At 45.4% G+C, this 23,221-nt stretch overlaps 1 protein-coding gene across 1 annotated transcript in view; it reads left to right on the top strand.

The window, feature by feature from the left end:
* The first annotated feature begins 4,515 nt into the window (after positions 1-4,515).
* LOC146424027 (general transcription and DNA repair factor IIH helicase subunit XPD-like) overlaps positions 4,516-23,221 on the top strand; it is a 58,259-nt gene continuing 39,553 nt past the window's right edge. The window contains exons 1-10 of the mRNA XM_085044022.1: positions 4,516-4,548; positions 6,196-6,295; positions 8,325-8,402; positions 10,709-10,771; positions 10,914-11,027; positions 12,339-12,449; positions 14,155-14,271; positions 16,468-16,591; positions 21,221-21,317; positions 22,273-22,406. Of these exons, the coding sequence (XP_084900148.1) occupies positions 4,544-4,548; positions 6,196-6,295; positions 8,325-8,402; positions 10,709-10,771; positions 10,914-11,027; positions 12,339-12,449; positions 14,155-14,271; positions 16,468-16,591; positions 21,221-21,317; positions 22,273-22,406 (943 nt within the window). The 5' untranslated portion in view covers positions 4,516-4,543. The remainder of the gene's footprint in view (positions 4,549-6,195; positions 6,296-8,324; positions 8,403-10,708; positions 10,772-10,913; positions 11,028-12,338; positions 12,450-14,154; positions 14,272-16,467; positions 16,592-21,220; positions 21,318-22,272; positions 22,407-23,221) is intronic.

The following is a 23,221-nucleotide window of genomic DNA, read 5'->3' as shown; positions in this document are numbered from 1 at the left end:
TGTCACCCTGCCGATGTCCCCAACCCCCCTGGTGCCACCAACCCCCCCGGTGACACTCCTGGTGACGATGGTGACGATGGTGACGCTCTGCCCTACGCCGGGGTGCTGAAGAGCCGCCGGGAATGTCCCCATGGTGTCCCCGAGCCTCAGGACGGGGCAGTGTCCAGCTCCGTGTCCAGCTCGGTGTCACTCTCAGTGTCACCCTCAGTGACCAGCTCACTGTCACCCTCGGTGTCACCCTCGGTGTCCCCAGAAGGTCCCAGGAAGGTCAGGAGCTCCGGTGGCTCCGTCTTCCGACGGCTGGGCAGGAAACCTGATTGAGTTTTGGGGTTTTTTTGGGGTTTTTTGGGGTGTTTTTGGGGGTTTTGGGGTTGGTTTTGGGGTTTTTTGGGGGTTTTTTTTGGATTTTCTGGAGGTTTTTTGGGCTTTCCTGGGGGTTTTTGGGGTTTTTTTTGGGGATTTCCTGGAGTTTTTTTGGGATTTCTGGAGTTTTTTGGGATTTCCTGGTGTTTTTTGAGATTTTCTGGAGGTTTTTTGATTTCTGGTTTTTTGGGTTTCATGGTTTTTTTTTTTTATTTTCTGGAGTTTTTTGGGATTTCCTGGAGTTTTTTTGGGATTTCCTGCGGCTTTTTTGGGGTTTTTTGGGGATTTCCTGGGTTTTTTTGGGATTTCCTGCGGCTTTTTTGGGGTTTTCCTGGGTTTTTTGGGATTTCCTGGAGTTTTTTTGGGGTTTTTGGAGGTTTTATTGGGATTTTTTGGGGTTTTTTTTGGGATTTCTGGAGTTTTTTTGGTATTTCCTGGTTTTTTGGGGATTTCCTGATTTTTTTGGGGATTTCTGGAGTTTTTTTGGGATTTCTGGAGTTTTTTTTGGATTTTCTGGAGTTTTTTTGGGATTTCCTGGGGTTTTTTGGGGATTTCCTGGGTTTTTTTGGGATTTCTTAGGGGTTTTTTTTGGGATTTCCTGGATTTTTTTTGGGATTTCCTGGGGTTTTTTTTGGGATTTCCTGGGTTTTTGGGGTTTTCCTGGGTTTTTTTGGGATTTCCTGGGGTTTTTTTCCTTTGGGGATGGTTGGGGTTTTGGGGTGGGGATTTCTCCTAGGATGGGGAAATCCCAAAAGAATTGTGGTTTGATCCCTTGGAAAAGGGGAAATCCCACAGGAATTGACTTTGAATCCTCTGGGAAGAGGGAAATCCTACAGAAATCGAGGTTTTGTCCCTTGGAAAAGGGGAAATCCCACAAAAAATGAGGTTTGATCCCTTGGAAAAGGAGCAAATCCAACAGAAATCGACTTTGGGTCCTCTGGAAAAGGGGAAATTCTACAGAAATTGAGGTTTTATCCCCTGGAAAAGGAGAAATCCCACAAAAATCCAGGTTTTATCCCTTGAAAAGGTGAAATCCCAAAGGAAATGAGGTTTTATCTCTTTGGAAAATGAGAAATCCCACAAAAATTGAGGTTTTATCCCTTGAAAGAGGAGAAATTCTGCCAGAAATTTAAGTTTTATCCTTTGGAAAAGGGAAAATCCCACAAAAATCAAGTTTTAATTCCTTGAAAAGGTGAAATCCCAAAGGAATTGAGGTTTTATCCCTTTGGAAAAGGAGAAAATCCCACAGAAAATGAGGTTTTATCCCTTGGAAAAGGAGAAATCCCACAAAAATCGAGGTTTTATCCCTTGAAAGAGGAGAAATCCTACAGAAATTGAGGTTTTATCCTTTGGAAAATGGGAAATCCCACAAAAATGGAGGTTTTATCCCTTGAAGAAGGAGAAATCCTACAGAAATTGAGGTTTTATCCTTTGGAAAAGGGGAAATCCCATAGAAATTGAGGTTTTATCCCTTGGAAAAGGGGAAATCCCATAGAAATTGAGGTTTTTATCCCCTGGAAAAGGAGATAATCCCAGAAAAGTTGAGGTTTTATCCCTTGGAAAAGGAGCAAATCCCACAGAAAATGAAGTTTTATCTCTTGAAAAAGGAGAAAATCCCACAAAAATTGAGGTTTTTATCCCTTGAAAAAGAGCAAATCCCAAAAAAATCAAGGTTTGACCCCCTGGGAAAATGTGAATTCCATGGGAATTCCTCAATCCCAGGAAAAAGAGGAAAAAACAGGAATTCCCAGTGGATCCCACCTGGTGGGAATGAACCCAAACCAGCCCCAAAAACCTCCTTTTTCCCCCCAATTTTTCCCCCAATTTTTCCCCAATTTTTCCCCATTTTTTCCCCATTTTTTCCCAATTTTTTCCTAATTTTCTTCCCAATTTTTCCCCCATTTTTTCCTTTTTTTCCAAATTTTCCCCAATTTTTTTTTCCTTTTTTTCCCAATTTTTCCCATTTTTTTCCCAATTTATTCCAAATTTTTCCTAATTTTTCCCCAATTTTCCCCCAATTTTTTCCCAATTTTTCCCCAATTTTTTTCCAATTTTTTCCCAGAATTTTGGTAAATCCAGACGTGCAAATTTCCACCCAGAGATTTTAATTCCAATTTTCCTATTTTTCCCTCTTTTTCCCTCTTTTATTTATAATTTTCCTCCTTGAAAAATCCCTTTGGGGGAAATTTTGGGAACAAAAATCCCCAAAAATCTTCAAATCCCCAAAAATCCACCTCAGGTGCTCAGAAAAAACCCCAAAATTGCCTTAATTCGTGTGGATTTTACCTCCAGATCACCCCAAAAACACCCCAAATCCCTTATTTCCCCCAAATCTTTGGCCACAAATCCCTAAAATCTGATTTTTTCCCCCCAAAACTCATCCAGGGGAAGTGGAAATCCTGGGAAAGTTGGACTGGGGGAGTTTTTTAATCAGGAAAAATAGGATTTTGGGGATTTTTCCCCCAAATTTGTGGCTTTTTCCCCCAAATTTGGGATGTTTTTCCTCAACTTTGTGGCTTTTTTCCCAAATTTTTGACTTTTTCCCCCAAATTTGGGACTTTTTTCATCAAATTTGAGGCGTTTTCCCCAAATTTGAGGCAGATTTCCCCAAAATTATGTCTTTTTTCTCCCAAATTTGGGACTTTTTTCAACAAATTTGGGATGTTTTTCCCCAAATTTGGGGATCTTTCCCCCAACTTTATGGCTTTTTTCGCCAAATTTGGGGCTTTTCCCCCGAAATTGTGGATTTTCTCCCAAATTTGGGGCTTTTTTCCCCAATTTTGTGACTTTTTTCCCCAAATTTGGGGTTTTTTTCCCAATTTTGTGGCTTTTTTCCCCAAATTTGGGACATTTTCCCCCAAAATTGAGACATTTCTTCCCAAATTTGGGGCTTTTCCCCCCAAAATTGTGTCTTTTCCGCCCAAATTTGGGGAGTTTTTTCTCAACTTTGGGACATTTCTCCTCAAATTTGGGACTTTTTTCATCAAATTTGGGTCATTTTCCCCAAATTTGTTGCTTTTTTCCCCCAAATTTGGGGTGTTTTTCCCCAAAATTGTGGGTTTTTTCCCAAATTTAGGACATTTTCCCCCAAATTTGGGACATTTTTCCCCAAAATTGTCTTTTTTCCCAAAATTGTGACTTTTTCCCCCAAATTTGTGACTTTTTCCCCCAAATTTGTGTATTTCGCTGCACTTCGGTTGGGTTTTTCCGCTTTTTAGGACTTTTTTCGGGTCGCTAAATCTCGCGCGGCGTTCGGCTTTGTGAATAATAAACATTAATTTATCCGGAATTAATCAAAATCCTGCAAATGAGAGTTAATTAATCCGGTTTGGCGCCACCTGGTGGTCGAAGAGGGAATTGCAACCGCCGGGAAATCCCAGTAAAAACCAGTATAAACCAGTTCATCCCAGTTTAATCCCAGTATAAACCAGTTCCATCCCAGTTCATCCCAGTATAAACCAGTTCAATCCCAGTATAAACCAGTTCATCCCAGTATAAACCAGTTCATCCCAGTATAAACCAGTTCATCCCAGTTCATCCCAGTATAAACCAGTTCAACCCCAGTTCAATCCCAGTCCAATCCCAGTTCCTCCCAGTTCAATCCCAGTTCCATCCCAGTATAAACCAGTTCATCCCAGTTCAATCCCAGTCCATCGCAGTCCATCCCAGTTCATCCCAGTCCATCCCAGTAAAAACCAGTATAAACCAGTTCGATCCCAGTTCAATCCCAGTATAAACCAGTCCATCCCAGTTCATCCCAGTTCCTCCCAGTCCATCCCAGTCCAATCCCAGTCCATCCCTAGGGTTACAAATAAAAGGTTTTTTTTCTTCTTTTGCGCCTTTTTTTGGGAATTCCCAACCTCCCAGTTTCCCCAAAATTCCCCAAAATCCCCAAAATTTCCCCAAATTTTCCCAAAATTCCCAAAATTTCCCCAAATTTTCCCAAAATTCCCAAAATTTATGGGAAAAAACCCCACCCCATCCATCGCTCCGCGCTCGATTGCTGCTGCCGCCATCCATCGCTCCGCGCTCGATTGCTCCCGCCCGTTGTCCGTCCCCACCGGATGATTGACAGCGCGCTCGGCCAATGGAGAGAAAGGGCGGGAGCGGCGGGAGCCAATCAGAGCTCAGGATGGGGGAAGGGGCGGGGCTTCGGCGGCGGCGCGAGGCGGCGGGAGCCATGAAGTGAGGGGAGAGGCTGAGGGGGAGTTGGGGAAATTTGGGGTTTTTTTGGGTTTTTTTTGGGGTTTTTTTGGGTTTTTTAAAAATTTTTGTGGGGTTTTGAGGGGATTTTTTGGATTTTCAGGGGAATTTGAGGGGTTTTGGGGTTTTTGAGGTTTGGGGGGATTTTGAGGGTTTTTTGGGGGGTCTTGGGGATTTTTGTGGGATTTTGGGGGATTTTGGAGATTTTGAGGATTTTTTGGATTTCGGGGCATTTTGAGGGGGTTTTGGGGGAATTTGGGGATTTTCGGGGCATTTTGAGGGGTTTTTGAGGGATTTTGGGAGTTTTGTGGGGTTTTGAGGGGAATTTGGGGGATTTGGAGGGAATTCGGCGAAATTTTGGGGATTTCTGTAGGATTTTGGGGTGATTTAGGGGATTTTGAGGGTTTTGGGGGATTTTGGAGGGAATTTGGGGATTTTTGGGGAATTTTTGGGATTTTTGTGGGGATTTTGGGGTAATGAGGGGATTTTGGGTTTTTTAGGGGATTTGGGGGAATTTTGGGGGTTTGGGGGGGATTTTGGGGTGTTTGGGGGAATTTGGGGATTTTGAGGTTATTTGGGGAATTTTTTTAGGATTTTTGTGGGGTTTTAGGAATTTGGGGGATTAGAGGGAGTTTGGGGATTTTGGGGGATTTTGGGTTTTGGGCATTTTGAGGGGATTTTTGGGGAATTTTGAGGGAATTTGGAGGGATTTTGGGGGAGTTTGAGGGAAATGGAGGGGATTTTGTGGGATTTTTGTGGGGTTTTGAGGGGATTTTGGGTGTTTTTGGGGGGCTTTGGGTGATTTTGGGGGAATTTTGAGGGATTTTGGGGTCCCGAGGAAGGGTTCGGGAGTATCCCAGTTCATCCCAGTTCATCCCAGTCCCTAAATCCACCCCAAATCCCCTAAATTCACCCCAAATCTTCTAAATCCACCCCAAATCCCCCAAATCCAACCCAAATCTCCCTGAAACCACCCTAAATACCCCAAAATCCCCCCCAATCCCCTAAATTCACTCCAAATCCACCCCAAATTCCCCCTAAATCCACCCCAAATCCATCCCAAACTCCCCTAAATCCACCCAAAATCCCCTAAATCCAACCCTAAATCCCTTAAATCCACCCCAAAATGCCATAAATCCTTCCCAAAATCCCCTAAATCCACCCCAAGTCCACCCTGAATCTCCTAAAATGACCCCAAAATTAGCCCGAATTGCCCCAAATCCACCTCAAATCCCATAAATCTTCTCCAAAATCCCCTAAATTCACCCCAAATCCCCTAAATCCACCCCAAATCTACCCCAAATTCCCTAAATCCACCTCAAAATCCCCCAAAATCACTTCAAAATCCCCCTAAATCCACCCCAAAAATCCCCAAATCCACCCCAAGTCCCCAAAATCCACCCCAAGTCCACCCTAAATCTCCTAAAATCACCCCAAAATCCCCTAAATCCACCCCAAAAATCCACCCATAATCCCCTAAATCCACCCTTAATCCACTCCAAAATCCCCCAAAATCACCCCAAAATCGCCCCAAATCAACCCCAAATTCCCCCATAAATCCCTCCAAATCCCCTAAATCCCCCCAAATCCCCCCAAAAATCCCCAAAAATCCCCAAAATCCCGTTTTAGGATCAACGTGGAGGGGCTGCTGGTGGTTTTCCCCTATGAGTTCATCTACCCCGAGCAGTTCTCCTACATGCTGGAGCTCAAACGGACCCTCGACGCCAAGGTGGGGATTTTTGGGGGGATTTTGGGGGATTTTGGGGGATTTTTGGGGGTTTGGGGTGGATTTTGGGGGTTTGGGGGAGATTTGGGGATTTTTGGGGATTTGGGGATATTTGGGGGATTTTTGGGGATTTTGGGTGGATTTTGGGGATTTGGGGTCAATTTGGGGGATTTGGGGATTTTTGGGGGGATTTTTGGGGATTTGGGGATGGATTTTAGGGGGTTTGGGGATTTGGGGGATTTGAGGATTTACAGGGAATTTGGGTGGATTTGGGGGATTTAGGGGATTGGGGATTTTGAGGTGGATTTTGGAGTGGATTTAGGTGGATTTGGGGGATTTAGGGTGGAATTTGGGGTGGATTTGGGGATTTGGGGAGGTTTTAGGGATTTTTGGGGTGGATTTGGGGGATTTGGGAGGGATTTAGGGATTTTGGGGTGGATTTGGGGGATTTTGGGGGTCCTGAGGGATTTTGGGGATTTGGGTGGATTTAGGGATTTTTTGGGATTTGGGGGATTTGAGGGATTTAGGGATTTGGGTGGTTTAGTGGATTTGGGGGATTTTTGGGTGGATTTGGGGGATTGAGGGGGATTTGGGTGGGATTTGGGGGATTTAGGGTGCATTTGGGTTTGGGGTTCCTGATGGGATTTGGAGTGGATTTAGGGGTGGATTTAGGGATTTTGAGGATTTGGGGGATTTTGGGGTCCTGAGGGAATTTTAGGGGATTTGGGGTGGATTTAGGGGATTTTTTGGGTGGAATTATGGGATTTTGGGGTGGATTTATGGGATTTGGGGGATTTTTTGGGGATCTTGGGTGGATTTTGGGGTGGATTTAGGGTATTTAGGTGACTTTAGGATGGCTTTAGGACATTTAGATGATTTTTAGGGTGGATTTATGGGATTTATAGGATTTTAGGGTGAATTTAGGGCATTTAGATGACTTTAGGATGGTTTTAGGATATTTAGGTGATTTTTAGGGTGGATTTATGGGATTTATAGGATTTTAGGGTGAATTTAGGGCATTTAGATGACTTTAGGATGGCTTTAGGATACTTAGGTGATTTTTAGGGTGGATTTATGGGATTTATAGGATTTTAGGGTGGATTTAGCAGATTTTGGGGAGGATTTAGGATGGATTTTAGGGTGAATTTAGGGCATTTAGGTGACTAGGATGGCTTTAGGACATTCAGGTGATTTTTAGGGTGGATTTATGGGATTTATAGGATTTTAGGGTGGATTTAGGGGATTTATAGGATTTAAGGATGGATTTAGGTCACTTTAGGGTGACTTTAGGATGGCTTTAGGATATTTAGGTGATTTTTAGGGTGGATTTATGGGATTTATAGGATTTTAGGGTAAATTTAGGGGATTTAGATGATTTTAGGATGGTTTTAGGACATTTATAGGATTTTTAGGGTGGATTTATGGGATTTATAGGATTTTAGGATGGATTTATGGGATTTATAGGATTTAAGGATGGATTTAGGTCACTTTAGGGTGACTTTAGGATGGCTTTAGGACATTTAGGTGATTTTTAGGGTGGATTTATGGGATTTATAGGATTTTAGGGTAGATTTATGGGATTTATAGGTTTTTAGGGTGGATTTATGGGATTTATAGGATTTTAGGGTGGATTTATGGGATTTTAGGATGGCTTTAGGGTATTCAGGTGATTTTTAGGGTGGATTTAGGGGATTTATAGGATTTTAGGGTGAATTTAGGGTATTTAGGTGATTTTTCGGGTGGATTTATGGGATTTATAGGATTTTAGGGTGGATTTATGGGATTTATAGGATTTTAGGGTGAATTTAGGATATTCAGGTGATTTTTAGGGTGGGTTTATGGGATTTATAGGATTTTAGGGTGGATTTATGGGATTTATAGGATTTCAGGGTGAATTTAGGGTATTTAGGTGATTTTTAGGGTGGATTTATGGGATTTATAGGATTTCAGGGTGAATTTAGGACATTTAGGTGATTTTTAGGGTGGATTTATGGGATTTAGGGTGAATTTAGGATCCCCAAATGTCCCTCAGGGCCATGGGGTGCTGGAGATGCCATCGGGAACTGGGAAAACTGTCTCGCTGCTCTCCCTGATCGTCGCCTACCAGAGGGTGAGTCACACCAGTATGGACCAGTTTGGACCAGTTGGGACCAGTATGGACCAGTTTGAACCAGTGTGGATGAGTTTAGATCCCAGTTTGGACCAGTTTGAACCAGGAAATCCCAGTATGGACTAGTTTGGACCAGTTAGGATCCCAGTTTGAACCACTTTGAACCAGTTTAGATCCCAGTTTGAGCCAGTAAACCCCAGTTTAGATCCTAGTTTGGACCAGGAAATCCCAATTTGGACCAGGAAATCCCAGTATGGATCAGTTTAGATCCCAGTTTGGACCAGGAAATCCCAGTATGGATCAGTTTGCACCTGTTTGGACCAGTTTGGACCAGTTTAGATCCCAGTTTGGACCAGTTTAGATCCCAATTTGGACCAGTTTGGACTAGTTTAGATCCCAGTTTGGACCAGTTTAGATCCCAGTTTGAACCAGTAAACCCCAGTTTAGATCCTAGTTTGGACCAGGAAATCCCAGTTTGAACCAGTTTGAACCAGTTTAGATCCCAGTTTGGACCAGAAAATCCCAGTTTGCACCAGTTTGGACCAGTTTGAACCAGTTTAGATCCCAGTTTGAACCAGTAAACTCCAGTTTAGATCCCAGTTTGAACCAGGAAATCCCAGTTTAGATCCCAGTTTGGACCAGTTTAGATCCCAGTTTGAACCAGGAAATCCCAGTTTGGACCAGTTTAGATCCGAGTTTAGACCAGTTTGAACCAGTTTGGACTGGTTTAGATCCCAGTAAATCCTAGTTTGGACCAGTATGGACCAGGAAATCCCAGTTTGAACCAGTTTGGACCAGTTTAGACCCCAGTTTGGACCAGTTGGGACCAGGAAATCCCAGTTTGAACCAGGAAATTCCAGTTGGGACCAGTTTAGATCCCAGTTTGAACTAGTTTGAACCAGTTTGGACCAGGAAATCCCAGTATGGACCAGTTTGAACCAGTTTAGATCCCAGTTTGGACCAGTTTGGACCAGTAAATCCCAGTTTGAACCAGGAAATCCCAGTTTAGATCCCAGTTTGGACCAGTAAACTCCAGTATGAACCAGTAAATCCCAGTTTATCCCATTAACTCCCAGTTTATCCCACTAAATCCCACTAAATCCCATTAAATCCCATTAAATTCTATTAAATCCTATTAAATCCCATAAAATCCCATAAAATCCCCCAAATCCCATTAACCCTTTCCCCGCCAGGCTCACCCCCTGGACATCTCCAAGCTGATTTATTGCTCCCAGTTTATCCCATTAATTCCCAGTTTACCCCACTAAATCCCATTAAATCCCATAAATCCCATTAAATCCCATTAAAACCTATTAAATCCTATTAGATCCCATAAAATCCCATAAAATCCCCCAAATCCCATTAACCCTTTCCCCCCCAGGCTCACCCCCTGGACGTCTCCAAGCTGATTTATTGCTCCCAGTTTATCCCAGTAAATCCCAGTTTATCCCATTAAATCCCATTAAATCCCATAAAATCCCATTAAATCCCACTAAATCCCATAAAATCCCATAAAATCCCCCAAATCCCATTAACCCTTTCCCCGCCAGGCTCACCCCCTGGACGTCTCCAAGCTGATTTATTGCTCCCAGTTTATCCCATTAAATCCCAGTTTACCCCAGTTTATCCCATAAAATCCCATAAAATCCCATTAAATCCCAGTTTATCCCATTAAATCCCAGTTTATCCCATAAAATCCCATAAAATCCCATAAAATCCCACAAAATCCCCCAAATCCCATTAACCCTTTCCCCCCCAGGCTCACCCCCTGGACGTCTCCAAGCTCATCTATTGCTCCCAGTTTATCCCATTAAATCCCAGTTTACCCCAGTTTATCCCATAAAATCCCATAAAATCCCATAAAATCCCATAAAATCCCATAAAATCCCACAAAATCCCCCAAATCCCATTAACCCTTTCCCCCCCAGGCTCACCCCCTGGATGTCTCCAAGCTGATTTACTGTTCCCAGTTTATCCCATTAAATCCCAGTTTATCCCATTAAATCCCATTAAATCCCATTAAATCCCCTAAAATCCCCTAAAATCCCATTGAATCCTATTAAATCCCATTAAATCCCACAAAATCCCCCAAATCCCATTAACCCTTTCCCCCCCAGGCTCACCCCCTGGACGTCTCCAAGCTGATTTATTGCTCCCAGTTTATCCCAGTAAATCCCAGTTTACCCCATTAAATCCCATTAAAACCTATTAAATCCCATTAAATCCCATAAAATCCCCTAAAATCCCATAAAATCCCATTAAATCCCACAAAATCCCCCAAATCCCATTAACCCTTTCCCCCCCAGGCTCACCCCCTGGACGTCTCCAAGCTGATCTACTGTTCCCGCACTGTCCCCGAGATCGAGAAGGTCAGGAGGAATTTTTGGGGGATTTATGGGATTTTTATGGGATTTTTGGGGGATTTTTGGGGGATTTATGGGATTTGGGGGATTTATGGGATTTGGGGGATTTGGGATTTGGGGATGGAAACCCCAAATCCTCTCCCCCCAGGTGGTGGAGGAGCTGCGGAAACTTCTGGAATGTTACGAGAAGGAGTTGGGGGAACCTTTGCCTTACCTGGGGCTGGCGCTGAGCTCCAGGAAAAACCTCTGTATTCATCCTGAGGTGGGATTTTTGGGATTTTGGGGGATTATTTGGGGTTTTGGGGGATTTGGGATTTGGGGATTTGGGGATTTGGGATTTGGGAGTTGGGGGAACCTTTGCCCTACCTGGGGCTGGCGCTGAGCTCCAGGAAAAATCTCTGCATTCATCCCGAGGTGAGATTTTGGGATTTTTTGGGGGATTATTTGGGATTTTGGGGTTTTGGGGGATTTGGGATTTGGGGATTTGGGATTTGGGATTTGGGGAACCTTTGCCTTACCTGGGGCTGGCGCTGGAGTCTCAGGGAAAATCTCTGTATTCATCCCGAGGTGAGATTTTGGGATTTTGGGGGATTATTTGGGATTTTGGGGTGTTGGGGTTTTTGGGATTGGGGGGATGGGTAATTTGGGGAATTTGGAGATTGAGGGATTTGGGAATTGGGGATTTGGGGGATTTAGGGATTTGAGAATTGGGGATTTTGGGGGTTTGGAGATTTGGGATTTGAGGATTTGGGGATTTTGGGAAATTTGGAAAATGGGGAATTGGGGGATTTGGGGATTTGGGATTAGGAATTTGGGGGATTTTGGGAATTGGGGATTGGGGATTTGGGGGATTTTGGGAATTTGGGGATTTGGGATTTGCGGGATTGGGAATTTGGGATTTGGGGAATCGGGGATTTGGGTATTTTGGGAATTGGGGATTTGGGATTTTGGGAATTTGGGAAATGGGGAGATTGGGGAATATGGGGATTTGGGGAATTGGGGGATTTGGGGATTGGGGATTTGGGGTGGAATTGGGGCGTTTTGGGGTGGATCCCGGTGAATTTTGGGATTTTGGGATAGATCCCAGGGATTTTGGGTTGGATTTGGGGGATTTTGGGGTGGATTTAGGGAATTTAGGGTGAATCCCAGGGATTTAGGGGATTTTGGGGTGAATCCTGGTGATTTTGGGGTGGAATTTGGAGATTTTGGGGAGGATCCCATGGATTTGGGGGTGGATTTAGGGGATTTTGGGTTGGATCTCAGTGAACTTTGGGACTTTGGGGTGGACCCCAGCAAATTTTGGGATTTTGGGGTGGATCCCATGGATTTTGGGGTGAATCCCAGGGAATTTTGGGATTTTGGGGTGGATTTTGGAGTGGATCCCAGGGAATTTGGGGTGGATCTCAGGGCATTTTGGGATTTTGGGGTGGATTTTGGGGATTTCAGGGTGGATCTCAGTGAACTTTGGGACTTTGGGGTGGACCCCAGGGAATTTTGGGATTTTGGGATAGATCTCAGGGAAATTTTGGGGTGAATCCCATGGATTTTGGGGTGAATCCCAATCCCACCCCAGGTGTCAGCTCTCCGTTTTGGGAAGGAAGTCGACAGTCGCTGCTTGGCGCTGACAGCGTCTTACCTGCAGGACTCACCTGAGGGAACCAGAAACACCTGCAGCTTCTTCCAGGTGGGATTTGGGATTTTGGGGATTTGGGGTTTGGGATTTGGGATTGGGGGATTTGGGATTTGGGGGGTTTGGGGTTTGGGATTTTGGGGAGTTTGGGATTTGGGGAGATTGGGGATTTGGGGAGCGTCTTACCTGCAGGACTCACCTGAGGGACCAAGAAACACCTGCAGCTTCTTCCAGGTGGGATTTGGGATTTTGGGGATTTGGGGTTTGGGATTTGGGAGATTTGGGGTTTTGGAATTTGGGGGGTTTGGGGTTTGGGGTTTGGGATTTGGGATTTTGGGGTTTGGGATTTTGGGATTTGGGGTTTGGGATTTGGGGTTTGGGAACTTGCTGATTGGGGAATTTGAGAATTTGGGAATTGGGGGATTTAGGGACTTGGGAACTGGGAAATTCAGGAATTTGGGAACTGGGGAATTCAATAATTCGGAATTTGGGAAATTTGGGATTTGGGAAATTCAGGAATTTGGGATTTGGGAATTCAGTTATTTGGGAACTGGGGAATTGGGGAATTTGGGGATTTAGGAATTGAGGGAGATTTGGGGGAATCACCCTGAGGTGAGAGACTGGGAATTGGGGATTTGGGAATTTGGGAATTCGGAGATTTGGGGATTTGGGAACTGGGGAATTCAGGAATTTGGGAATTCAGGAATTTGGGGATTCGGGAATTTGGGGAATTGGGGAATTTGGGCATTTGCTAATTGGGGAATTCAGGAATTTGGGATTTAGGGAATTCAGGAATTTGGGATTTAGGGAATTCAGGAATTTGGGATTTAGGGAATTTGGGGAATTGGGGAATTTGGGAATTCAGGAATTTGGGATTTAGGGAATTCAGGAATTTGGGAATTCGGGGAAATTCAGAAACTTGGGAACTGGGAAATTGGGGATTTGGGAATTTGGGAATTGAAGATTGGGAATTTGGGGATTGGGGGATTTGGGAGTTGGGGATTGGGGAACTTGGGGATTTGGGAATTGGGAGTTTGGGATTTGGGGTGATTTGGAAGTTGGGGAATTGGGGAGATTGGGGATTTGGGAATTGGAGGATTTGGGATTTGGGGAGATTGGGGGATTTGGGAATTTGCTAATTGGGGAATTTGGGGATTTGGTAATTGATTTGGGAATTGGGGATTTGTGGATTTGAGAACTGAGGAATTGGGGGATTTAGGGATGATTTGGGGAATTTGGGGATTTGGGAACTTGCTAATTGGGGAATTTGAGAATTGGGGAAGTGGGGATTTGGGGATTTGGGGATTCAGGGATTTGGAATTTGGGGAATTCAGGAATTTTGGGAACTGGGGAATTCAGGAATTTGGGAATTGGGGAAATTCAGAAACTTGGGAACTGGGAAATTGGGGATTTGGGAATTGGGAAATTTGGGGATTTAGGAATTTGGGAATTGGGGAAATTTGGGAATTTGCTAATTGGGGAATTTGAGAATTTGGGATTTGGGAATTGGAAATTCAGGAATTTGGGAATTGGGGAAATTTGGGAATTTGCTAATTGGGGAATTTGAGAATTTGGGATTTGGGAATTTGGGGATTTCGGAATTCAGGGATTTGGGAATTGGGAATTGGGGAATTTGAGAATTTGGAATTTGGGAATTCAATAATTCAGGAATTCAGGGATTTGGGAATTGGGGAATTTGGGGAATTCAGGAATTGGGAATTGAGGGATTTGGGATCTGTCCCTGCCTGTCCCCCCGCAGGAGTTCGAGGCTCGGGGCAGACAGAGCCCTTTGCCCTTTGGGGTTCACAACCTGGACGACCTCAGAGCTTTGGGGAGGCAGAGGGGATGCTGTCCCTATTTCCTGGCCAGAGCTGCGGTAAGGGATCCCAAAATAATCCTAAAATATCCCAAATTCACCCAAAATCCCATAAAATACCCCCAAAATCCCATAAAATACACCCAAAGTACCCCCAAAATAGCTCAAAATGACCCCAAAATATCCCTAAATCATCCTAAATCCCCCTGCTGTCCCTATTTCCTGGCCAGAGCTGCTGTAAGGGATCCCAAAATATCCCAAAATATCCCAAAATCCCCCAAAATCCCTTAAAATACCCCCAAAATACCTCAAAAATAGCTGAAAATTACCCCAAAATACCCCAAAATCACCCCAAAATCACCCCTGCTGTCCCTATTTCCTGGTCAGAACTGCTGTAAGAGACCCTAAAGTATCCCAAAATATCCCAAAATACCCCAAAATCCCCCAAAATCCCCCCAAAACTCCCCCTGGGGACCCAAAATCCCCCAAATCACCCCAAATCCCCCAAAATCAAAACCACCCCAAAATTATTCTAAACCACAAATCCCACCCAAAATTGCCCTAAAATCCCCTAAAATCCCCAAATCCCCAAAATCCCCCTACAACTGCCCCTGGGGACCTCAAAATCCTCTAAAATCACCCCAAAGTTCCCAAAATTCCCAAATTCACCCCAAAATTTCCCAAATCTCCCAGCTGTCGCAGGCCAACGCGGTGGTTTACAGCTATCACTACCTGCTGGATCCCAAAATCGCCCCAAAATCACCCCAAAATCACCCCAAAATCACCCCAAATCACCCCAAAATCATCCTAAATCACCCCTGGGCACCCCAATTCCCCCCTAAATCCCTCAAAATCACTCCAAAATCCCTCTAAAATCACCCTAACCCCAATCACCCCAAAATCCCCCTAAAATCCCCTAAATCACCCCAAATACCTGAAAATCCCCTAAATCCCCCAAAATCCCCTAAAATTCCCCAAAATTCTCAAAATCCCCCAAATCACCGTGATCCCCCAAATCCCCCAAAATCTTCCTAAATCACTGGGCACCTCGAAATCCTCAAAATCACTCCAAAATCCTCCTAAAACCCCCCAAAATCACCCAAAATCCCCTTAAAATCCCCCAAATTCACCCGAAAATCCCTGAAAATCCCCCCAAAATCACCCAAAATTTCCCAAATTCTCCAGCTGTCGCAGGCCAACGCGGTGGTTACAGCTATCACTACCTGCTGGATCCCAAAATCACCCAAAATGACCCCAAATCCCCTAAATCACCCCAAATCCCCCAAATCCCCCAAATCCCTCCTAAATCCCCTAAAATCTCCCCAAATCCCCTCAATCCGTTCTAAATCCCCCAAAATCCCCTAAATCCCCCAAATTCACCCTAAATCCCCTAAAATCCCCAAAATCCCAACACTCCCCAAAATCACCCAAATCCCCCCAATTCCCCAAAATCACCCAAAATCTCCCAAATCTCCCAGCTCTCCCAGGCCAACGTGGTGGTTTACAGCTATCACTACCTGCTGGATCCCAAATCACCCCAAAATCCCCAAAATCCCCCCAAAATCACCCCAGAACTCCACCTGGGGACCCCAAATCCCTCCTAAATTCCCAAAATCCCCAGAATCCCCAAAATCACCCAAAATCCCCCAAAATCACCCAAATCCTCCTGAAATCCCCCCAAAATCCCCCCAAACTTCCCCTAAAACCCCAAAAATCCCCTAAATCCCCAAATCCCCCAAACTCCCTAAAACCCCAAAATCCCACTAAATCCCCCCAAAATCCCCAAAAATCACCCAAAATTTCCCAAATTCTCCAGCTGTCGCAGGCCAACGCGGTGGTTTACAGCTATCACTACCTGCTGGATCCCAAAATCGCCCAAAATCACCCCAAAATCACCCCAAATTCCCCCAAAATCATTCTAAATCACCACTGGGCACCCCAATTCCCCCTAAATCCCTCAAAATCACTCCAAAATCCCTCTAAAATCACCCTGAGTCCCCCAAATGCCCCCAAATCCCCCAAAATCTCCCCAAAATCACCCCAAAACCACCCCAAAATTATTCTGAACCACAAATCCCTCCAAAATCCACCCAAATTCCCCCAAAATCCCCTAAAATCCACCCAAAATCCCCTAAATTCCACTAAAAATCCCCCAAATCCGCCTTGAACACCCCAAATACCCCCCTGGGGATCCTAAATCCCCCCAAAATATCCCAAAATTCCCAAAATCCCCTAAAATCCCCCCAAATTCTCCAGCTCTCCCAGGCCAACGCGGTGGTTTACAGCTATCACTACCTGCTGGATCCCAAAATCGCTGGTTTGGTTTCGGCAGATCTCGCCAGATCCTCCGTCGTGGTGTTTGATGAGGCTCACAACATCGGTGAGAATCCCCCAAAAATCACCCCAAAAATCATCCCAAAAACATCGCAGAATCACCCCAAAAACATCCCAAAAATACCCCAAAAACCACCACAAAAATCGCCCCAAAAATTCCCCCCAAAATCACCCCAAAATCCCCTAAAAATCATCCCAAAATCATCCTAAAAGCATCCTAAAAACACCCCAAAAATCACCCCAAAAACATCCTAAAATTATCCCAAAAACATCCCAGAAATCATCCCAAAAATCCTCCCCGAAATGCCCCAAAAATCCCCCCAAAAACTCCCCAAGATCACCCCAAAATCACTGCAAAATCACCCTAAAACACCCCAAAAATTCCCCTGAAATTGCCCCAAAATCATTCCAGAAACATCCCAAAAACATCCCAAAAAATCCCCAAAATCACCCTGAAATTGCCCCAAAAACATTCTGAAATCACCCCAAAAATCCACACAAAAATCACCCCGAAATCATCCTAAAACACCCCAAAAATCACCCCGAAATCCCCCCAAAATCATCCCAAAAACATCCCAAAATCATCCCAAAAACAACCCAAAACCATCCCAAAAATCCCCCTGAAATTGCCCCAAAAATTCCCCCAAAAATCCTCCTGAAATCATCCCGAAATCACCCCAAAAACATCCCGAAATCACCCCAAAAATCCCCCTGAAATTGCCCCAAAAATCATCCCGAAATCCCCTAAAAATCATCCCAAAATCATCCCAAAAACACCCTAAAATACCCCAAAAATGCCCCCAAAATCATCCCAAAAACATCCCAAAATCATCCCAGAAACATCCCAAAAATCTCCCCGAAATCACCCTGAAATCACCCCAAAAATCATCCCAAAATCGCCTCAAAATCACCCCAAAAATCATCCCAAAAATCATCCCAAAATCATCCCAACATCATCCCAAAAATCCTCCCAGAAACATCCTAAAATCATCCAAAAACTCACCCCAAAAATCATCCCAAAAACATCCTAAAATCATCCCAAAAATCACCCCAAAAACATCCCAAAACTATCCCAAAAATCCCCTAAAAACCATCCCAAAATCATCCCAGAAGCATCCTAAAAATCATCCCAAAATCACCCTAAAATCCCCAAAATTCCCCCAAAATCACCCCAAATCCCCCTAAAATCCCCCCAAATCCCCCCAAATCATCCCAAAATCCCCAAAAATCACCCTAAAATCACCCCAAAAACACCCCAAATCCCCCTAAAATCACCCCCAAAACACCCCAAATCCCCCTAAAATCACCCCAAAATCCCCCCAGATTCCCCCAAAATCCTGCACCCCAAATCCCCAGTGGGTTTTTACATCTCCCAAACCCATTTTGGGGTCACTTTTTGGGGTTTTTCTCTCCCAGACAACGTGTGCATCGAGGCCATGGCAGTGACCATCCCAAAATCACCCCAAAATCACCCCAAATCATCCCAAAATCCCCAAAAATCACCCTAAAATCACCCCAAAAACACCCCAAATCCCCCTAAAATCACCCCAAAATCCCCCAAATTCCCCCAAAATCACCCCACCCCAAATCCCCAGTGGGTTTTTACATCTCCCAAACCCATTTTGGGGTCTCATTTTGGGGTTTTTCTCCCCCAGACAACGTGTGCATCGAGGCCATGGCAGTGACCATCCCAAAATCACCCCAAAACACCCCAAAATCACCCCAAATCCCCAGGGATTTTACATCCCCCTGACCCTATTTGGGGTCTCCAGCCCTTTTTAGGGTCTCCAGCCCCATTTTTGGGGTCTCCAGCCCCTATTTGGGGTCTCTTTTTGAGGTCTCCAGCCCTTTTTGGGGTTTCCAGCCCCATCTTGAGGTCTCTTTTTGGGATCTCCAGCCCCATTTTTGAGGTCTCCGGCCCTTTTTGGGGTCTCTTTTTGGGGTCTCCAGATCCTTTTTGGGGTCTCCAGCCCCATTTTTGGGATCACCATCTTATTTTTGGGGTTTTTTTACACCCCCAGCCCCATATTTAGGGTCTCCAGCCCTTTTTGGGGTCTCCAGATCCTTTTTGGCGTCTCTTTTTGGGGTCTCCAGCCCCATTTTTGGGGTTTTTTTACACCCCCAGACCCATTTTCAGGGTCCCCAGCCCCATTTTTGGGGTTTTTTTACACCCCCAGCCCCATTTTTGGGGTTTTTTTACACCCCCAGCCCCATTTTTGGGGTCTCAGGGCACTTTTAGGGTCACTTTTTGGGGTTTTTCTGTCCCCCCAGACAACGTGTGCATCGAGGCCATGGCAGTGACCATCCCAAAATCACCCCAAAATCCCCCCAAAACACCCCAAATCATCCCAAAACACCCCAAAATCCCCAAAAATCACCCTAAAATCACCCTAAAATCACCCTAAATCACCCCAAAACCACCCCGAAACAGTCCAAAATCACCCCAAATTCCCCCAAAATCCTCCACCCCAAATCCCCAGGGGGTTTTTTTACACCCCAAACTCCTTTTTGGGGTCCCTAAACCCCATTTTTGGGGTTTTTCTCCCCAGACAACGTGTGCATCGAGGCCATGGCAGTGACCATCCCAAAATCACCCCAAAACACCCCAAAATCACCCCAAATCCCCCCAAATCCCCCCAAATCATCCCAAAATCCCCAAAATTCCCCCAAATCCCCCCAAATCATCCCAAAATCCCTAAAAGTCACCCTAAAATCACCCCAAAACATCCCAAATCCCCCCAAATCATCCCAAAATCCCCCTAAAATCCCCTAAAATCACCCCAAATCCCCCCAAAACACCCCAAAATCCTCCAGCCCAAATCCCCAGTGGGTTTTTACATTCCCAAACCCCTTTTTGGGGTCCCTAAACCCCATTTTTGGGGTTTTTCTCTCCCCCCAGACAACGTGTGCATCGAGGCCATGGCAGTGACCATCCCAAAATCACCCCAAAACACCCCAAATCCCCCTAAAATCACCCCAAATCATCCCAAATTCCCCCAAAATCATCCCAAAATCCCCAAAAGTCACCCTAAAATCACCCCAAAACCACCCCGAAACAGTCCAAAATCCCCCCAAATTCCCCCAAAATCCTCCACCCCAAATCCCCAGGGGGTTTTTACATCTCCCAAACCCCTTTTTGGGGTCACTTTTTGGGGTTTTTTTCTCCCCCCAGACAACGTGTGCATCGAGGCCATGGCAGTGACCATCCCAAAATCACCCCAAAACACCCCAAAATCACCCCAAATCATCCCAAAATCACCCCAAATCATCCCAAAATCCCCAAAAGTCACCCTAAAATCACCCCAAAAACACCCCAAATCCCCCTAAAATCCCCCCAAATTCCCCCAAAATCCTGCACCCCAAATCCCCAGTGGGTTTTTACATCCCCAAACCCATTTTGGGGTCACTTTTTGGGGTTTTTCTCTCCCAGACAACGTGTGCATCGAGGCCATGGCAGTGACCATCAACCCCCAGACCCTTTTTTGGCGTCTCCAGCCCCATTTTGGGTTCTGGTTTTGGGGTCTCAGGGCACTTTCAGGGTCACTTTTTGGGGTTTTTCTGTCCCCCAGACAACGTGTGCATCGAGGCCATGGCAGTGACCATCCCAAAATCACCCCAAAACATCCCAAAATCACCCCAAATCTCCAGGGGTTTTACATCCCCCTGACCCTATTTAGGGTCTCCAACCCCTATTTGGGGTCTCCAGTCCCATTTTAGGGTCACTTTTTGGGGTTTTTCTCCCCCCAGACAACGTGTGCATCGAGGCCATGGCAGTGACCATCAACCCCCAGACCCTTTTTGGGGTCTCCAGCCCTTATTTGGGTTCTGGTTTTGGGGTCTCAGGGCACTTTTGGGGTCTCCAGCCCCTATTTGGGGTCTCTCCTCTCCCCCCAGCCCCCTATTTGGGGTCTCCAGCCCCATTTTTGGGATTTTTTTACACCCCCATCCCCATTTTTGGGGTCTCCAGCCCTTTTTAGGGTCTCTTTTTGGGGTCTCCAGCCCCATTTTTGGGGTCTCAGGGCATTTTTGGGATCTCCAGCCCCATTTTTGGGGTTTTTTTACACCCCCAGCCCCATTTTTGGGGTCTCAGGGCACTTTTGGGGTCACTTTTTGGGGTTTTTCTGTCCCCCAGACAACGTGTGCATCGAGGCCATGGCAGTGACCATCCCAAAACCACCCCAAATCATCCCAAAATCACCCCAAATCCCCAGGAGTTTTACATCCCCCAGACCCTATTTGGGGTCTCTTTTTGGGATCTCCAGACCCTTTTTTGGGGTCTCCAGCCCCATTTTGGGGTTTTTTTTCCACCCCCAGCCCCATTTTTGGGGTCTCAGGGCACTTTTAGGGTCACTTTTTGGGGTTTCTCTCCCCCAGACAATGTGTGCATCGAGGCCATGGCAGTGACCATCACCCCCAGACCCTTTTTGGGGTCTCCAGCCCCATTTTGGGGTCTGGTTTTGGGGTCTCAGGGCACTTTTGGGGTCTCCAGATCCCTTTTGGGGTCCCCAAACCCCATTTTGGGGTCACTTTTTGGGGTTTTTCTCCCCAGACAACGTGTGCATCGAGGCCATGGCAGTGACCATCACCCCCAGACCCTTTTTGGGGTCTCCAGATCCCTTTTGGGGTCCCCAAACCCCATTTTAGGGTCACTTTTTGGGGTTTTTCTGTCCCCCAGACAACGTGTGCATCGAGGCCATGGCAGTGACCATCACCCGCCGGACACTCGATCGCTGCCAGGCCAACGTGGGAGCTCTGCAGAGTGCTGTGCAGAGGTCAGCTGGGGGATTTGGGGGAGGGATTTGGGTTTGGGGGTTTTGGGGGATTTGGGGGCTGATTTGGGAGGCTAGGAAAGTTTTGGGGGATTTCAGGGGTTTTGGGGGATTTGGAGGGTGGGGGATTTAGGAGGCTTTTTGGGGTTTTGGGGGATTTTGGGGGCTTTTGGGGGGATTTTGGGCGTTTGGGGAGGTTTATGGGGGATTTGGGGGTTTTGGAGAGGATTTTGGGAGGATTTGGAGGGTTTTGGGGGATTTCAGGGGTTTTGAGGGTTTTTGGGGTTGGAGGGTTTTGGGGGAGATTTGGGTTTTTGGGTTTTTGGGGGAATTGGGGGATTTGGGGCTTTTGGGGGGATTTGGGGGATTTGGGGGTTTTTGAGGGGATTTTGGGGTGATTTAGGGGATTTGGGGTGGTTTGGGGGATTTAGGGGGTTTTAGGGAGATTTTGGGATTTTGGGGTGATTTAGGACGATTTTGGGGGGATTTGGGAGATTTTGGGGCGTTTTGGGAATTTTGGGGATTTGGGGGCTTTTTAGTGGGGTTGGAGGTTTTGGGGGGATTGGGGGTTTTGGAGGATTTGGGGGGATTTGGGGTGGTTTTGAGAGATTTTGGGGGGTTTTAGGGGGCTTTTGGGGGGATTTTGGGAGGTTTGGGGGTCTCAGAGATGGATTTGAGGGGGATTGGGGTCTGAGAGATGGATTTGGTGGGTTTTGGGTGTGATTTGGGGGATTTTGGGGGATTTGGGGGGATTTTGGGATCTGAGAGATGGATTTGGGGGGATTTAGGGAGGTTTGGAGAGGTTTTGGGGGTTGGGGAGATTTTGGGGTTTTTTGGGGGATTTTGGGATCTCAGAGATGGATTTGGGGGGTTTTGGGGAGGTTTGGAGAGGTTTTTGGGGGAGGCATTTTTGGGGATGTTTTTTGGGATCTCAGGGACATTTTTGGGATCCCTTTAGGATCAAGGATTCCGATTCTCGCCGCCTGGCAGAGGAATATCGCCGTTTGGTTCAGGGGCTGCGAGAGGCTGGAGCTGCTCGAGAATCTGATCTCTTCCTGGCCAACCCTGTGCTGCCCGACGAGATCCTGCAGGGTAGGAGATCCCAAAATCTGGGCGTTTCCTGGCCCTGACCCCATTTTCCCTGGTTTTCACCAGTTTTCCCAATTTTTCCCATTTTTTTCCAATTTTTCCCATTTTTTCCCCATTTTTTCCCATTTTCTTCCCAATTTTTTCTTCATTTTTTCCAATTTTTTCCAATTTTTTCTTCATTTTTTTCCAATTTTTTCTTCATTTTTTCCCCATTTTTTCCCCGTTTTTGCAATTTTTTCTTCCATTTTTTTTCCCATTTTTCTTCATTTTTTCTCTGTTTTTTCCCATTTTCCCCCATTTTTTCCCCATATTTCCCCATTTTTTCCCAATTTTTCCACATTTTATCTTCATTTTTTCCCCTTTTTTTCCAATTTTTCCCAATTTTTCTCCATTTTTTCCCAATTTTTCCCCAATTTTTCCCCATTTTTCCCCATTTTTTCCCCATTTTTTCCCCGATTTTCCCCATTTTTTTCAATTTTCTTCATTTTTTCTTCATTTTTTTCTTCATTTTTTCCCCATTTCTCCCCATTTCTCCCCATTTTCTCAATTTTTTTTCATTTTCTCCCCATTTTTCCCCATTTTTTCCCATTTTTTCATCATTTTAACTCACTTTTTTCTCATTTTTCCACCGTTTTTCTCCATTTTTTCCCCATTTCTCCCCATTTTCCCCATTTTTTCACCTTTTCTCCCCATTTTTCCCCCATTTTTCCAATCTTTTCTTCATTTTTTCCCCATTTATTGCCATTTTCCTCCCATTTTTCCATTTTTTCTTCATTTTTTCCCCATTTTCTCCCCATTTTCTCAATTTTTTTTTCATT

Source organism: Lichenostomus cassidix, unplaced genomic scaffold (genome assembly GCF_008360975.1).
Source record: "Lichenostomus cassidix isolate B80296 unplaced genomic scaffold, HeHo_3.0 HiC_scaffold_35, whole genome shotgun sequence".
Taxonomy (NCBI): domain Eukaryota; kingdom Metazoa; phylum Chordata; class Aves; order Passeriformes; family Meliphagidae; genus Lichenostomus; species Lichenostomus cassidix.
Note: the sequence above shows the minus strand (reverse complement) of the source record. Positions and strands in the feature narration are given on the sequence as shown.